The sequence below is a fragment of the Rhipicephalus microplus genome, chromosome 4, assembly GCF_043290135.1.
Source record: "Rhipicephalus microplus isolate Deutch F79 chromosome 4, USDA_Rmic, whole genome shotgun sequence".
NCBI classification, from domain to species: Eukaryota; Metazoa; Arthropoda; class Arachnida; order Ixodida; family Ixodidae; genus Rhipicephalus; species Rhipicephalus microplus.
The window spans coordinates 186,174,898-186,193,616 of NC_134703.1; the positions used below are offsets into that span (position 1 = coordinate 186,174,898).

At 44.3% G+C, this 18,719-nt stretch overlaps 1 protein-coding gene across 1 annotated transcript in view; it reads left to right on the forward strand.

Annotated features, from left to right (window-relative positions):
• Positions 1-18,719, forward strand: part of LOC142814458 (phospholipid-transporting ATPase ABCA3-like) — a 67,055-nt gene that overhangs the window by 30,892 nt on the left and 17,444 nt on the right. The window contains exons 4-5 of the mRNA XM_075893221.1: positions 6,917-7,131; positions 17,080-17,235. Of these exons, the coding sequence (XP_075749336.1) occupies positions 6,917-7,131; positions 17,080-17,235 (371 nt within the window). The remainder of the gene's footprint in view (positions 1-6,916; positions 7,132-17,079; positions 17,236-18,719) is intronic.

The following is an 18,719-nucleotide window of genomic DNA, read 5'->3' on the forward strand; positions in this document are numbered from 1 at the left end:
AACAAAACTGGAACTTGTTCAAAATGAAAGTTGAATCTTTAATCACGCGATACATTCTCACATACGTTATCAAGGGTCGCCAACGCCCCCTTGGTTCTCAACTGACTTAAAAAAATTGCGGAATAAAAAGAAACGGTTGTTCCGTCAGGCAAAGCAGACTAATTCGTTAGGCCGTTGGCACGTGTACAAATCTGTCCTTTCCGAATACAGAGCAGCTATCAAGGAAGCCAAGCGCGTTTTTCTTAATAATACCCTTCCCTCAATTCTTGTAACCAGCCCTTCTAAGTTTTGGAAAACTGTTAAACCTAGGGAAAAGAAAAACATTTCGCTTACGAACTCAGACGGGCAGTCAGTTCGCTGTGAAGAGTGTTGCATTGCATTAAATGATTTTTTTGTTACTTTTTTTTCAAGTTGTTCTGCTTCTGCGTTGCCGCAAATGCCTAGTCGTGATTTTTTACCCATGTATCCTGTTACCGTTGATGCCGTTGGAGTGCAAAATTTAATTCACAAGCTTAAGTTATCCTCTTCTTGTGGCGTAGATGAAATCAACTCAAAGTTTCTAAAAAACACTGCATTGTATTCATCAATTTACTTGTCCTTAATCTTTTCGCAATCTATTCAGACCTCCACTTTGCCGCTTGACTGGAAAGTGGGGAAGGTGGTCTCTCTGCCCAAATCTGGTAACACACAGTCTCCTCTCAATTACAGACCAATTTCCCTAACCAGTGTTCCTTGTAAAATGTTAGAACATATAATTTACTCCAACCTTGTCTCATTCCTAGAATCAAATTCTTTTTTTACTCCCTACCAGCACGGATTCCTAAAAAGTTACTCATGTGAAACCCAACTTCTTTATTTTACTAATGACATAGCATCGGCTTTAGATCGCGGCTCACTTGTGCATTGCATTTTTCTTGACTTTCAAAAAGCTTTCGATAAAGTACCTCACCAATTACTCCTCCTGAAGATTAGTGCCTTAAACATTGACCCGAACATTCTTAAATGGATTGAATGCTTTCTGACTAATCGCACTCAGTTTGTAACAACTAATGGCTATAACTCACCTCTTTCTAAAGTAACATCTGGCGTACCCCAAGGTTCCGTATTAGGCCCTTTACTTTTCCTTATATATATTAATGATCTCCCAGACAGCATTAACTCCGCTATAAGGTTATTTGCAGATGATTGTGTAATTTACCACGAAATAAACAATGAATATGATAACCAATTTCTACAGTCAGACCTTGACACTGTCTCAACCTGGTGCAATAAATGGCTTATGACTCTCAACTCTAACAAATCTAAATGCATGTCAATAACCCGGCGATCTATTTCTCCCCCCTGTACCTACAGAATTAACGCCGTTCCCCTCCAGCATGTCTCTTCATATAAGTACCTCAGCGTTTACATTACCAACAATCTATCTTGGCACACGCATGTTACCTACATCTGTAATAACGCTAACCGAACGCTAGGATACTTACGCCGCAACTTTTCTCGCGCTCCGCTGTCCCTCAAAATTCTATTATACCGATCACTAATTCGCCCAAAGCTTGAGTACGCGTCCGCTATATGGGATCCCGTGCAGCAAAATTTAATTAACGCGTTAGAATCTGTTCAGAACCGCTCAGTTCGGTTCATTTGTTCTAATTATTCCCGTACTGCTAGCATATCAGAAATGAAATCTAACCTTGACCTACCCAATTTAACTGTCCGGATGAAACTGGCGCGACTGCATTTTTTTCATAAGATATTTTTTCACAATCCATCAATGAAGCGAGACCTCATTTCACAACCGTCATACCACTCATCGCGCATTGATCACCAGCATAAGGTTGCCATTCCGTTTTGCCGCACCAAATTCTTTTCAGCAGCCTTCTTACCGAAAACAGCCGCCGATTGGAACCACCTTCCCTCTTCCGTTGTAACAATAACAGACCCTTTGTTATTCAAGACTGCAATTTCTCAGCAATGCTTGTAACTATACGCAGTTTCCATTATCTATCTTTGTCTTGTATGTGCTTGAATTCTTCCTTATACATTTTTAGTTGACTTATGTTGCCTTCCTGATTTGCGCATCTGACACTTGTTTCTTTATTTTGTCTTTTTTTTCTTGTGTGTTATAAATGTTGTACCCACCCCCTCTGTAATGCCCTACGGGCCCTGAGGGTATTCTAATAATTAAATAAATAATGAGCCGAACATTATTGCGTTAACAGCAGCTCGCGGCAGCTAACATTTCTAGTAATATTACACGAGAATTATTCTAGATAAACTCGACAGGTGCAAATAAATTTGGTATGATTCAGTTGCAAAAGCTGTATTATAATTTGGTAATTCGTCACGACCCCTCCCCCCCCCCAAAAAAAAAACATCCTTCTGTAGGGACCACGACCACAAAATTTTGACCTCGTGAAGTTCTTCAATATGCACCTAAATGAGGGCAGATGGCTTAAAAGGCAGGCTAGTTGGTAAGGATTTGTACTCAATTTTCGGCAGCGAAAACTAGCCGGACCCAAAAGAAGAAGACAAACAAGTGCAGACTGAAGATAGTTATAGCACGAGAACAAAACGAACACACAGAGACAAGAATGACACGAAGGACACAAGCGCTATTCTTGTCTCTGTGTGTTCATTATGGTCTCGCGCTATAACTATCATCATGTCATACCAACAGCCTAAGCTGCCACACTTCTATGCAGACTGAAGTTCAATTTATTTACCCAAGATAATATATACCAGAAAAAACGAAAGGAAAGGTAAAATAGAAGAGACAAGGTTCTACTATAATCAAGTGTCCTCCAGAAACATTGCTAAATGTAAAAAGGATACATATACAGGTTGAGCTGACACAACCATCAGTATTCTTTTTTATTGAAAAGGCAACCGCAATACCCTTAGTTTTTTTTTCGCAAGGCACGTATACTCTGACATGCGCTCAAGTTCACGTGCGCAACCAGGCTTTGTTAAATGGGCGGACAATATCACACCGGGGGCGGCTTCAGTGCAATGTGGTGTCCTCGCAGGTGCACGTTCAGGCAGCGCGTAGTCTTTCCGAAATATTTCCTTTCACAAGGCAGTAGAATAAATGATACCATGTTACACCTACAATAATAAAACAATTGACTTGTTTACCACCACAGCCAATCTTCACGAGGCCTGCTTTCATTGTGTTTTTCTTGTCAATTCTCGAACACGATAGATGCAATTTTACTCTGGTGGTAAACAAACAGTGAAGGGGCCATTTAACACGTTTCACGACCTTATTGGTTCGTGTGTTTTTCTAGCTGGTTGCGTACACTGAAAGCTTAAGAGTATAGTGGTCTAGTATACTTCAGAGATAAGCGCCCCATGAATGGTGGCGATGGGGGCATGCAGTGCAATATTATTCAGCGTAGAGACATCAAAATAGAATGAAATGGGTGCTTACCCTTCACTCAATTTTTCACTGTGACGTCGGAAAGCTACCCAATGAACTGAACTGAAAGCCCTACGCCACGCAGGAAGTTTTGATGCCGTATTGCCAGTTACGTTCAACGTATTGAGGATGCCGTTGCGATGGTAACAAATAATGTGGTACGTGAAGAGAGAACGACATGTGCGAAACAAGGAAGCATGCGAACGATTCTATAACTTTTTGTAGCTTTACAGTTCTTTGTTTTTGCGATGGCGTCTATAAGTCGACGTCGACGCACTTACACTTTCTTTAGCTTATCCAAACAATGGTGCCTGGAGTGCCCTCGGCACGTTTCCTCCAGCACCGTGGCTTTCGGTGCACTCTTTCACCAGCTTTGCAGTTTTTAATATCAAAGAGTCCGAGAGGTTTTTTTTCTCTACCAAGTTCAGTGAAAGCCCATGCTAAAGAACAACGAAATCAAATAGTTATCTTATATTTTTATTGAATGCCGCATTAAAATTTAACCTTACATTTGTCCAATCAGAGGTCTTCACCTCCCGTAGTCATTTCCGCTCTCACTACAAGTTGTGCAGCCAGTACCAATATTTTCAAGCGTTAGAGGGCCTCTCTGAGGTTAAATATTTCAGCGCACTTTATTTTATGCGAGAAATCGTGCACATACACGACTACCAATATGTTTGTTGTTTTTCGGGCCGATATATTGGTATATATTGGGCATACTGTGCGCTGCCTCAACGTGTGTCTGCGGGAACACTAGAATGCGCTAAAGCCGGCCCATATATCCGATCATTGCACAAAGTGTGGCTGCGTACCTGAATTTCAGCGCACGTGTATGTTGTATACGTGCGTCGTGGCGCAGAAACTAGAGAAACTGGAGAAGCCTATTTCGCAAAAAAAAAAATGTTGGTAGTTGTGTGAGCTCACCCTCTATATCACTTTAGATTGTGAAGTCTCGTTTCTGAATGACATTTGATCACGTGGAACCTACTGTAATTTTCTTTCATATTTTTCTGGTATATATTTCCTCCAATAAATAAAGTTTCAGTCTGCGCTCACTTGTCTCACCCCTAGCGTCCCGTTAGTTTGCGCTGAACATATTTCAGTATCAATTTGGGTATATCGGATTCTAGCACTTTTCCGTCGTCGAAATACGGCTGGTGTTTGACCCTGCTACCTACTGGATTGCTAAGCATGTTCCATCATTTTCTCCATTGAATGCAAGAAATTACTTGAATACTTCCAGTAGACTTACTTCTATTGAGAAAATACTTACCTGTACACCTCACAACCGAGTATATTAGTATCTTTGTGAGCTCGAGCATCACCAGTTAAAAAGACGCTATGTTAGTGCCTTCGCTATTTGTACCGATGTACATGTCGTAATCGAACATATGTCGTCTCTGAGGTTTAGGCTTTTTATCAGGATGTTGTGTACTTTGAATTTCATCACCTGTTCGTCAAAGGCTGTTGTTTTGATGAAGAAGGAGCAGCTTAGAACGCTTCATTTCAATCATTGACAAAAGAGGGTCCTTTAAAAATGTGCTCTTCTCTAGTCCATTGACACTGATGTCTTCAAACTGCAGAGCTCTTTGAAGCGGCCAAAAGCAGCGAAGAAGCGTCGCGCTGGCAGGAAAAGGCGCACAAGCTTGGTCTGGCAATATTTGAAAGTACTTTTATACAGTCTTGCATAAATAACTGCATATTGTTGTACGTAACCATTACTTTCTTTCGCAAGTACATCAGAGGTCGTTGTATCAAAATTACCGCTGCAGCAAAAATCCGAAGCGGTTTCATAACAGCTTTACATGTGAGTGGTATGAATCCCACTACCCTTTATTTTATTCTTCAGTTCTTTGTAAACCTTTTAGCTTTGTGTGCTTTTTTTCTACTTTAAGTACCTTGCAGCTTTTTGAGCTTCACCTCTAGACTCCAGAAGTTTAAACAGAATTTAGAGTCATGGACCTTTGTTAAACTTGCACAAATACATTTTTCCGAGTGTAAATATAAAGAATTTTACGTAGGTTTTCTCTGTATATGTTTACTTAGCCATAGCACATATTACAATATATTGAACATAACAGCATATATATACCACGTCGTTTGGTTTGAGTGTAGCTGCAAAGAGACTGGCTCAGACGAAAAAGCATCTGTCTATCAACTGCGGAATCAGTGATACATGGTAAAGAGTCTTATCGTTGAAAGCCAAATTTGTCAATGTTCAACCACAATATTGTTTATGGATTTCTGGCACCTACTTATGACAATGTGCATAAAGTGTACTTATTTCCTTTTCGGGCAGATTCTTTTTAACTTGATAGCGTTGAAAATCTAGTTTCGGAGGAATTACGGCGTCGGAGTCGTTGATTGTGAGCAAAAAATAATCATCTTATCCATGACCAAAAAATTGAGAACGACGCAAATAAAATAAATATTAATAAAAAATCTCCTGTCACAGCGGGTATCGGACCAGGGTTGTTCGGGTTCGAGCTAGGATGATAAGCTAGAAGTTCTACCAGACGGCCACGGGTCTGCTTGTGAATAGATTGAATAGAACTTCCCCTGCTTGAAAATTAAGTGAAAGTAGCTTTATTGCTTTACAAACACACGCGTCCTGTATACATGCTTCACAATACAACATGAAATATTGCAGTAATACTGCGTCGTACAAGCGCCCTTTGTTAGCACGTGTCAAAACGTGTGATTGCCATATTGGCTTCATGGTTTAAAGCAGGTCACCCACTATCAAAAGGCACACAGGCTACTGCACCTATTCTCTTTAGGCCATGTAATGGGTGCATAGCAAGTTTGAAAAGGTTTCATGTAATGATTGTTTGAAGCATATACTAGACGCAAGATATCGCTCTCGCGTTCAACTCCCAAGAGAAGCTTCAGCGTCTCCTAAATTGTTTACCAGCGTACTTCGTGGGTTTTAAAAACTAGTCCGCATTTCAATCGTACCGTTCATCCTTCTGTTTTATTCTTGATTAAATTACAGCTTTGTTCTCTTAAAGTATGCTCGCAGATGCGAATTTTACATGCATATTTTGTATCAGTTTCTTTACTTACAGAAAAGATGGTACCGAGAGCGAGAGCGATACTGAAAATTTAACGTTTACAGCTAACCAGAAACGTTTACAGCTAACCCTTTTAAGGCTGACACGTGAAAAATTACAACAAAGATATGGGAAACTCTGTTCCTTTGTTGAATGATTAGGCTGCGTTTCTGAGCGAATTTGCTTTTGTAACAAAGCATCCTATTATAGCACTGATATTGACAATTAGGGAAACCGGAGCTAGAACAGTATTTGTGAATATATTGACAAATAAAGTTAATATAGGTAATCATGACATTTGGGTAAATGTATAGGACTACCAAATGGTTGGTATCACATAAATCATTCAGTTTGAACGTTTTAGCAGTGCCAAAATATAGAAACTTCATGCCAATTACTGTTGCATTGTGTTGTTTATGCGAGTGTTGTTCGTTTTTTTTTTCAGGTTTGATCGAGCCTAACAGTGGATTAGTGCTTGTTTCTGGCAAAGACATTAGAACCACTGGCTTTGAACGTATGGGGTTTTGTCCACAGTTTGACGCACTTTTTGCGGACCTCACGGTTTCAGAACATCTGAGCTACTTTGGCGGGGTAAAATTTTCTTTTGGATGCATGCCGAGTGTGCCAAATGAGAAACTTATGCAACATGTTTCGATAGATGTAATTATAAATAAAAAGCTTAAAAATTTGCTACATTGTTTTTAAATATTGCGACAGTAATTAGCGAGACATGTCCTAATTTATTTTTATAATCAGTAAAGAAGAGCGAAAAATGCAGCTTTGGTAACAGGCACAGCTTAAGCCGCCTATTCAAAAACTAACTGCAATAATGACGTTATTCAGTTTTGTGCGACTGTTTTAAGAAGCACTGTTGCAGGGCAGTCTTGCAAGACAGGAGCTGCTGCCAATCGCAGCTGGCAGCCGAACCTGCACCCTCCATTCATTTACGTGATACCTTTAGTTGGAACATAATTATTCACGCATACTATGCATCTCTCGTACTTTTACCTATGCTTTGACACTTCAAACTCAACGCAACATGCATTTCTAAAAAAATCCTTAGTTGGACAATACAAGCACTGACTCACCTTCGTTAAAAACGTGTTTTATTCTCAAAAAATAACAGTAGCCCCCAACACAATGATAACGATACAGATATTACTCACTTACCGCAACTTTCAAAACTGACAGGTGCTTGAAAATCTATATATGGCCAATTCCTAAGGCTTTACTTCAAACACTCACAACTAAGCCACACTATATCCATCATCTTTTTAAGGTACTCCATGTTTTTTTTTAATTTGGAGATTGTGGGAAAGAGGCTGTCCTTCAGGAAAAGAGTTCCGACGAGTTTTGCACAATACTCGAAGGAACAAGCAGAACAGAATGTGTACGACTGGTTAGTTTTACCAAAGCCACATGCCCATGCCCTTCCGTAAATGCCATGATATTTTCGTACTGCAACGAGGAGGCAATCAAGGTGTCCGCTGCTGTCACGAATGTGGCCTAGAGGGCGCTTGGTGGTACATTCCCATTAGCGTATCGAAGACCTTGAACTCAATGTGCTAAGTGTGCTGGGACTCAAACCGTACGTTTTGAGACACTTGACACCAACACCCGAAAAACCATGCAAACGCCTAGGAATCAACTTGTTTTACCTAGAAAAGCATAGCTACGTCCTAATCATTAAATACTTCTGCAGATTTCTAAACTAGTCACACTGAGAACTTCTTCAGAAAAAGAGCTTGTTGCTGTGGTTGTTTTGCTTCGTTTGCGTTCAGACGAGCAAGATACTTCGCTACGTTTCTACAGAATATGCCGACTTTAGCCGAGCGTGTGCATTCTACCAAAAAATCAGCAGCTCACGATTCCCTCAGGGTAGCACAGGCACAGCGCATCGTGCGGAATCTGACGGATCCGCTAAAGAAAAGTTTTGATTCATACCTCAGTGTACTTTTGTACAAGACAAGCCTCGATTATCGGGGGTCTCTCCAGGCGAAATACTTTTGGGGTAACCATCACAAACTAAACTTCCTGTTCTGCCTGAACGATTATTCCGGCTTTACCAAAGGAGGGAAAATTCGAAATGCGGATTACTGCGGCAACTTTACAACAGACGAACCTCTATCTCAATCACAGAGGCATTCCTCTGATTCATCGAAATACAGGGGAGGACGTGCGGATAAGAGATCGCTGAGCTGGCCTTGAGGCCAGCTCAGCGACCATCATCGCACACTATCTCAGTGGTGTCGTGCAGAGGAACCGTTGTCATCTGTTAGCGTTCGAACCAAAACGTACAGGGACACGCAGCAGCGGCCTTGTCAACAACGCCGTCAACCTTGCCATCGAGTCCACTAAAAGCATCAGCCTCAACATCAACGCCGGCAGCATCATCACTTCGTACTTCACGAACATGACTTTTGCAGCCTTTGTTGTTGCCTCCTTTACCAGAAGCTTCAAGATTCACGCGAAGATTGTACAATCTAATACAAATCCGAATTTTATTTTCAGATTGCTGAAACCGAATACAGTGCAATGTTCATGAGTAAGTACGGGATCAGGGAAAAATGTCCCGCCGTGGTGTTTTAGTGGCTAAGGTACTCGGCTGCTGACCTCCAATTCGCGGGATCTAATCCCGGCTGCGGCGGCTGCGTTTCCGATGGAGGCGGAAATGTTTTAGGCCCGTGTGCTCAGATTTGGGTGCACGTTAAGGAACCCCAGGTGGTCGAAATATCCGGAGCCCACCACTACGGTGTCTCTCAAAATCATATGGTGGTATTGGGACGTTAAACCCCACATATAATCATCACATGACATCAGAAAAAGGTCGTGAGAGAGAGACACGTTTATATACTAGTCTGGTGAAAACCAAGCAGTACTCGCGCAACAGAAACCTCGAGACCAAAGGTACTGCAGAAATCCTGAATTAGTTTCTGGCAGATGTTCTCGCTAAAATTGGAGCGGCCATCAGTGAACTTGTCACAGCGAGCAATATAGACGTAATTCACAGAGAGGCAACCAAGGACATCGCAAAGAAGAACATCGCTGTACGATTTGTGAAGCGCGAAAAGAGAGACATGATTCTAGAGAAAACTGAGAAAACAAAACTTACCAACATAGCCTCAGTTTTTCACTGAAAACGTCGAGCAAAGAGGCAACCCTTCGTATATTTGTAAATGAACACCTTTGCCAGTACCAAAAGTGACTGCTTGGTATGGCAGTTGCGCGTAAACGCGAACATGCTTGGAAGTATGTCTGGGTGAAAAAAGTGCCATATTTGCTCGACGAGAAGAGTTGTCATCCGTCGTTACTATAAAACGCGTCATTGATTTGGACAAGATTGCCGTTACAGGATAAGAATGCACGTGGGGAGAGCGATTACTTCGACTGTACAGGTTATCTAATCATCACTACCAACGGCGTGCTACCTGAAGACATGCGTGGTTTGATATCGGACAATCAAAGAGGTTGTTTATTTAAATCTGCATTATAAATTTGGTAAATTCTACACCCTCCTAGAAGTATTCAGTATTCGTTTCGACGCACTTATGTTCACTGAAACGTGGTGCAATCAAAATTCGGATGACATTGCTTTACCTTCCTACAGTCACTACTTTCTAAAAAGAAAAAAATTGCTACTGGTGTAGTGGTTTGGTGTTTCCAGTCAAATGACTGTACCAGGTTTTGAAATTGTACATGAATGCAGCATTGTGACCAGTGATATCGAAATGATGTGTTTAAAAAAAACAAGTTATTTGCTGTTTTGTACTATCCCGGCGTTCTTGAAGTTCCTTGATTCATTGCTTTCATGTGAAAGGAAAGTAGTTGCCTACTAACAATAGGTGGTGATATGAACGTTGAAATTACAAAAGGCTCCAGCGCGGAAAATAATTTTTGTCTACAGTGGTATCAGTGATCACCTCTCGGCATTTTGCATTATTAACCGTAAAAATTTATTGAAACGAAAGAAATGGCCTCAACGTGTGTGCAGGAACATTTAGTCTCAAACTGCAACAAGTGTTATGATTGATTTATAAAAATTTTCAAAAGGCATTATTTACATTTTTCTTCAACGCGGACATACCGTCACCGAAAACTAATACGTAAACTGAGGATCACATGTGATTGCTAGAAGCTCATCAAGCGTAAGAATAAGCTCTTTGAAAACTCTTTCATGGGCTGTAACACTTATTATTAAAAAGAGTTTAGGAAATTCCGAAATAAACCTAATAAAGGTATTGCTACATGCATATTGACATTTTGTGCGACGCTGCGCATGTGTGCCTGACGAAGAATACGAGGAGCTGTCTCCGCTTGGCATCTGGTCAACCAGTCACGCTGCTGCTGCTGGTTTGATATATATTTCATCCACGGCCTCGTAGATATCGCGTCTCTTCTCTTCCATACCATACTTGGTGGAGGTGGAACGTTTTCTGTTCTCACCACGAAGCTTTGCAGTGGCCGAACGGTCTCGTCTCCGGCCATGGCTTCCAATGATAACAACTCGTCACCGCCTTCAGCTAGAGTGCCAGCTACTACGTACCTAGCGATGTCCCACCTCTGTAATCTCGGTACGTTCTCCGCCCAGCCTGGCCTTGACGTCGACTACTGGCTCCGCATGTACGAGTGCGTTAGCTTCACTCGCCGTTGGGACCCTACCATGTTGCTGGCCAACGTAATATTTTACTTGGATGGCACCCCTCGTGTATGGTTCAATGCTCATGAGGCCGAGCTCACCAGCTGGAACATTTTTAAAGAACGGCTTCACGACATCTTTGGGGACCCGTCCGGTTGACAAATGGCCGCGCGATTAGAACTCGCCACCCACGTAGAGTCATCAAACGAGTAGTATCTCTCGTACATACAAGACGTGCTCGCTTTGTGCCTCAATGTAGACGAGCAAATGACCGAGATCGACAAGGTGGGCCACATACTCAAGGGCATCGCGGACAACGCTTTCAACTTTTTTGTGTACAACAACGTCACGACCGTCGATCTCTTAATTAAGGAATGCCACTGCTTCGAAATGGCCAAAACTCACCAAGTTCCACCTCAATTTTCGCGGCTCCCAAACACGGCTGTCACGTCAACCTGCACCGATGATCTTGGTGTCACACCACCTTTGCAAGAGAACGTTACACGCATCGTTCCGCGCAAACTTGAGACGGGCCGTCCGGCACCGTTTCCTCCACTTCCACTCGACCAGGTGACCGTGCAAACACCTTCGGTGGTGTCAGTTATTCGGGCAGTCGTGCGGCAAGAAATCACTAACCTTGGTTTTGCTGTCACCTGCTCTGTCTCCCTATCGGACTACAGACTGATGCCAATGAATGCACCACGCCGTGACCCATATTTTCTGCCCATTTCCCGCAATCCGACGGATAGGATAACAGGAGACAACAAGCCAATCTTCTCCCGCCGTCACCGAGTTGGCCATGTCTCCCGCTACTGCCACAGCACTCGGACGCCCCCCCCCCCCCCCCATTGGAGCCAATTTTCTTCTCCTCAACCATACGCGGACACCCTTAGGTATTCGCCCAGCCGTAAGTATCCTGCTTCCGACGCACCTAACAGCCACTCTACCGCTCGTTCACCGTCACTGCAACGCCACCGTTTCTTGTCGTCCCAATCCCGCAGCTACCCATCGCCGACTAACTATGGATCTTTTCGGACGAAAAACTAGATCATGCAGCTCCTGGAGGTAGTGCTACATCAAGTGCGACTGACCCAAATTCTCCGTTCACGCTCTCTACTAATAAGAGCTTGCTGGAAGTGCATGTGGACGGTCTTTCTTTGACGGCTTTAATAAACACTGGTGCTCAGGTGTCTATATTGAGTGCTGGTCACTGTCGCCGCCTCAATAAAGTACTCACGCCTGCCGCAACACAAGCCGTCCGTGTCACCGATGGTGGAACTGTGGTCGTCATTGGAATGTGACCACTCGTCAGAAACATAGCGGCCTTGCCAGCCCCCATGTTCCTGTTTTATTTACCATGCTCGAAAATCTATCTCAAGACCTCATCTTCGGGACGGACATATTATTAATGCATTCTGCCCTGATGGACTGTTCCGCCAGCACTCTCTGTTTAGAACTTCTTCTAGTTCTAGATTTTTGCCCCGAGCTGCAGAAAAGCCTCTGTACTACAGACTTCAGTTGGATACTGCCGAAGGCCCTCAAATTCATTGAATTGGCAACACGTTCACCTGTTATCGACGGTGATTATGTCGTCACGGCTATTCCTGATGTTCTCCTGGGACACGACATCACTGTACCACGCTCCTCCATAACCATGACCTCTTAGCGGAAATGTCTGCCCATTATGAATTTCAGTTTCAAGCAGCAAGTACTACCACATGGAGTTTCAGTCACCATGCTGCGACCCTTAATAGACGCCTACGTCACCGCTATGTGGCAGTTGCATGCTCCAATCTTCCATGTCGCCAGCAGGTTGCCACATGATCGACCCGAAACTCAAACCTGAGCAATCCGACGCCCTATGCTGCCTTCTGGCTTCCTACCGCGTCATATTTGACATCAACAGCAGTCCACTCGGTCAGACATCCCTCGTAAAGCACCGCATTAATACTGCAGATTCTCCTTCCATTCACCGCCGACTATACCGGATGTCTGCTACAGAGCGTAAAGTAATTCAAGAAGAAGTCAACAAGAAGCTAGCCAAAGGAATGATTGAACCCTCCTCAATTTTTGGGCATGTCCTATTGTGCTGAGTTAAAAAGGAAAATGACACGTTGCGCTTCTGCGTTGATTTTCGCTATCTTAATTGACTCACGAAAAAGGACGTTTATTCTTTGTCCTGCAATGATGATGCCCTACATTGTTTTCACGGGGCGCAATACTTTTCTTCAATTGACCTACGTTCTGGCTATTGGCAGATTGCGTTGGGCGAGAAAGACCAAGAAAAAACTGCGTTTTGTAACTCCCGACAGCCTATACCAATTCAAGGTGATGCCGTTTGGGCTATGCAACACCCCAGCCACGTTTGAGTGTATGATGGACTCACTATTTCAAGGGTTCAAGTGGCCAACATGCCTTTGCTACTTAGACGATGTCTTTGTATATTTGCCTACCTTTCAGACACACCTTCAGCGTTTTGAGCGGTTCTCGACACCTTCTGCATTGCTGGCCTTCGACTAAACTCCTCGAGGTATCACTTCGGCTGCCAGAAAATTACGGTGTTGGCCCGCCTTTTCGACGCATCAGGTGGGCAGCCTGAGCCAGAGAAAGTTCGCGCCGTCACGAGCTTTCCTGTACCCAAGTCTGTCAAGGACGTCCGGAGCTTTGTGCGACTTTCTTCCTATATTAGAAGGTTTGTCAAAGATTTCGCAATAATTGCTCGACCACTCACCAACCTTTCGAAGAAAGACGTGATTTTTACGTGGGGTTCAGCTCAAGCTGCCACTTTTTCTCGCCTCATCACCCTCCTCACGACTCCACCTGTATTGGCCCACTTTGACCCGTCCGCTCCGACAGAAGTCCGAACCGATGCGAGTGGTCACGGGATTGGAGCTATCCTAGCCCAACGACAGCGGGGACACGACCGACTTATCGCCTACGCTAGCCGCTTTCTCACAGCTGCTGAGCGCAACTATTCAATAAGAGAGCATGAATGTCTTGCTCTTCTTATGGCAGTCACGAAATTCCACCTAAATTTATATGGCGCGAATCTCTTTGTAATAACAGACGACCATGCGCTATGTTGACTTTCCTCCTTGAAGGATCCTACCGGCTAGCTCGGGCGCTGGGCTCTGAGACTGCAAGAATATGCCTATACAGTCACGTACAAGTCGGGACGCCTACATAAGGACGTTAACTGCCTCTCCCGCTACCCGGTCGATGAATTGAGCACCATCTCTGACACCGACACCAATACTTGCGTCTTCTCAGTTTCGCAACTGACCCGCATCGATGACGAGCAGCGCCGTGATGCATCCTTGTTTGCTATAATCTAACGTATCGAATCACCATTTTCCGACAAATCCCATCGCTCATTCGTCCTCCACGATTGCGTTCTGTACCACCTGAACTTCTATCCAGATGGACCATCCCAGCTGCTCGTCATTCCGAAGCACCTCCTCTTGGCAGTTCTCCACGAACTCAAAGACCTTCCAACTGCCGGTCACCTTGGTGTGTCATGCACTTACAACCGAATTCACCGACGCTTCTTTCAACCAGGGCTTTCAGGCTGATTCAGAAGATACGTTGCGGCTTGTGACAAATGTCAGTGCCGCAAAACACCATCGACGTTTCTCGCCGGACACCTTCAACCACTTGACATTTCGTCAGAACCTTTCTTCCGCATTGGCTTATACCTCCTGGGCCCTTTCCCATTGTCTTCTTCTGGCAACAGGTGGATGGCTGTGGCCGCAGACTACGCCACGCGCTACGCCATCACACGAGCACTTCTACCAAGCTGCACCACTGATGTCGCCGATTTTCACCTACACAACATGATCTTGCAACATGGAGCTTCAAGCCAGCTGCTTTCGTGATTGCACTTATTTATCAAAGGTCATAGCTGATACCGTTCAGTCAGGTCAAACGAGGCAAAAGCTCGCTACGTCGTACCACCCGCAGACAAATGTATTCACGGAGTGCTTGAATGGAGAATTTACAGACATGCTTGCGAAGCATGTTTCTTCTAACCACTTTGACTGGGACGTTGCTTTACCATGCGTGACATTTGCGTACAATACTCTACGCTTCGACACGCCCGCCTACTCTCCATTTTTTTTTCTGTATTTCGGCTGAGGACTTACATTACCCCTAGATACAGTCATTCCATCTACCGCAACACCGACGAGCGAATATACCCTTGACGCTATCACTCGGGCTGCCCACGCACGCGAAATCACCCGCACTCGCATTCTGGTCTCCCAAGAAAACCACGCGGCGTTTGTACGATCAACGGCACCACGACATTCACTTTTTACCCGGTTCATTGGTTCTGCTGTGGTCGCCAACCCGTCAAGTCGGCTCGTCGGAAAAACATTTCCCGCCACACAGGTCTATACAGAGTCCTTCGTGAGGTTACTCCTGTGACATACGAAATGACCCCTGCTGCCTCATAGCCTTCGACAGCACCACAGACCACCGATATCGTACATGTGGCACGTTTGGAGCGTTGCCATTCTCCCACTGACGTTGACACATAGATGTGCCGTGACGGCGCTTCTGCCGTCACGGCGCATCTATTTAGAATTTTAACATCCACCCAATTCTGAGCACACGGTCCTACAGCATTTTTGCCTCCATTTAAAATGCAGCCGCCGCAGCAGCAATTCAATCACTTTCAGAGGCTGAAACTTTCCTTAGTCCGGCGGTCGACCGGCCCTTCATAGTGGGAATTTATGGTGCGTGTCCAGCTTGTCAGGTGTTAGCCGACGTCTTTCACATTGTGGCGTTGTGCCGCGCTTCACGTCACTGTTTCTCATCCCCCTTTTCTATCCTGAAATGAGAGGCTTGGGATCAGAACTCAGACAGCTGATCTACTTTGAATGCGCAACGCTCCTTGGTAGCATGCGCCCAAGCAACGGTCATGTCCACTGGCATCGTGTTTTAGGAACTGCCACTCCGACGCACAGGAACTGTCTAGCGTATTTCAGAAAGTATAGTTCACCAAAACCACAACGCGGCCCATAATGTCAATGCTGAAGTGCTCAGATACAAGAATGGACAAATGCATAGAAAGATGGACGGACAGATGCATGAACGGCCACACTGACAGATGTGCCTAAAAAGTACAGTCTATTTTTAAACTACATGCACGCTATGAGTGCTTTACCTACAGAAGTATGGAAGATGTAATCGACGACACGGATGGCAACGGAGATCATGCAAGCGTTAGGATCTTCGCTACCAGAAGACTCGCAACTGATGTTAGGTTAGAATAATGATAATTTGTAACTCCACTCGATATTTATGCGGTAATACCAAACAAGAGTGAAAGAAAGCATTTTCGGTTAGTTGAATATTCTGCTGCCACCCTATTCGTACTGGTTAACGATTAGTAAAGGTCTGATGGGTATCAATGCAATATTGGTCAATTCGGCATTTTGTAGGGCTACTAACTCGGGACACCACCCACCGATCTTCCTTCAATTTGCTCATTTGCTCCGTTGGAAACGTGTCAATGACTATCCCCCCCTCAAAACGAACTAACAAAAACTAGAGGGCTAGCGTCGTATTGGATCATATTTTCTTCTATTACGTCTTCATGCAATGAAAAAAGAGCGTAGTGATACGCACAACTACTACAGAGTCATTTAAAGCACTTGTATATGTTGAAGGTTGATGGGGGCATGATGTCATGTTGAAAAACAAATCCAAATAGGTATAACATAGAAGAATTTGTTGATTGAACATTACTGATGGGTAGTTTCTCTCACTTCATTTACACCAAAATTGTGAGAAATGTAATCTATCTCTGCAGATTCGGTTGCTCTTAGCTTTCTATAGCAAACAACAAAACAGAGGGTCATAACATGCGTCGTGATCAGCTATGTCAAAAAAAAAACTGCTGATATCAACGAGATCTAGAACAAGCTACGGTGTCGACCCTAATAGTGTCTGGAACTTTGCTTTTGCAGATCAGAGGGCTGCACTCTGACGTAATACTCACAACTACAACGAAGCTTTTACAGGCTGTGCGCCTTTCTGACAAAGCAGATGCCTTTCCTGAAGAACTTTCCGGTGGAATGAAGAGAAAGCTGAGCATTGCGTTGGCCCTTCTTACAAGTCCTGAGGTATGGAAGTTTTGATTCTCACTTTATTTGGTGGCGTCATGCATAGAATAGCGGATCATTATGTGAAAGTTTTGTTGTGACGTGCGTTCGAGCTCTATTTTTTTTCGCTTTGACTACACTCAGACTCATAATGAAAAAAAGTTAAATAACTGACATGAATGTCATCTGAACAGCTGACAGAAAGGGGGCGAAAGTGTTAGCCTATAGAATACAGTACACATATATTTGCTTTTGACCAAATGAAAGGAAAAAAATACCCTATCTCCCGCTAAAGGGAACCATGTGTAAATGCGAACCAGCGGGCGCTAAGCATACACAATCAGCGGCGCTGGCGCTCGCGCTCATCACAGCGATGCGGAGGAAAGAAAATTCGGCAGCCGCAAAGCACTCAGTGATGTACCGGTGTTCTCTACCGGTACATGTTAATCCCTGCTAATGGGTAATGAGAGAGAACACTCCGATGGGACACAGAGACCTGCAGTTCGCTTTTACTTACGCGCACGCTGCAAATTTTTGTTGATTAACGACGCACAGGAGAGAGAGAGAGAGAAACTTTATTTAGGGGAAAAGAGAAAGAGAGATTTTAGAGCTTCTATGGTTGAGTCTGATGTCCAGGGCTGCATTGGTCTTAGTCGCCTGGTGAACGGGATCCATGAGTGCGAGTACTGCCGGTTGCGAGCTGGCGAGTTGTGCCTTACGTCACTTCGTGCTAGGTGTTAGAGGTTTGCCGAGAACATTGGCTGAGTTGCTTGGCTTACGATCACCCTCACGAAATGTGGCAGAGAGCCTGGCTACCAATGCACCACGGCCACACGGCCGGGTAAAACGTTTGATGTATCCCGTGGAACTTCGGTACATGCGGAAATGCATCAACGTGCACTTTTTGAAGGTCGGCAGCCTCTACCCCCTTAAGGAATATGTGAGGTGTTCCACACTTTTTTGCCGCAGGAAGCGCGGGTGAGCGAGAGTCTCGCTAAGAGAAATTGGTATGGTCAACGATAGAGGGGGACTCTCCACTCGGTTATAAAACGCGTGAGCTAGAGCGTTGGACCATTCGTTGCCTCCAAGCCCTGCTTGTCCTTAGCACCAGATCAAGCAACAGTGGTGAGTGAGTTTAGGCACTATAACAGCTTCAGCGCAGTGCCGGAAGGCAGTCAGTAAGAAAAGCCGACAGGGCTTCTTGGAGGGTACAGTGACTGATAGCTCTCCTCTGCGCAGTTGAAACATTAAGGCTACGCTATGTGCATTGTCTCCGCCTTTGTAGCCGAGGTCATTGCGCACCGAGGCACTCGTCGGCAGTGTGATGTTGTTGTCGACGTCAGTAATTATGTGTATCTGCGAGTAGTGACTGGCCATATCTACGAACGCAATGTCAGAAGCTTACGAAGACTGATTTCGGAGCCACTTTATTCTCGCATTACGTCGCTCAGCGTAAAAGTTGAAGTGCATATTTAGGGCACCGGTGCGACTGAAATGCTCCTGCG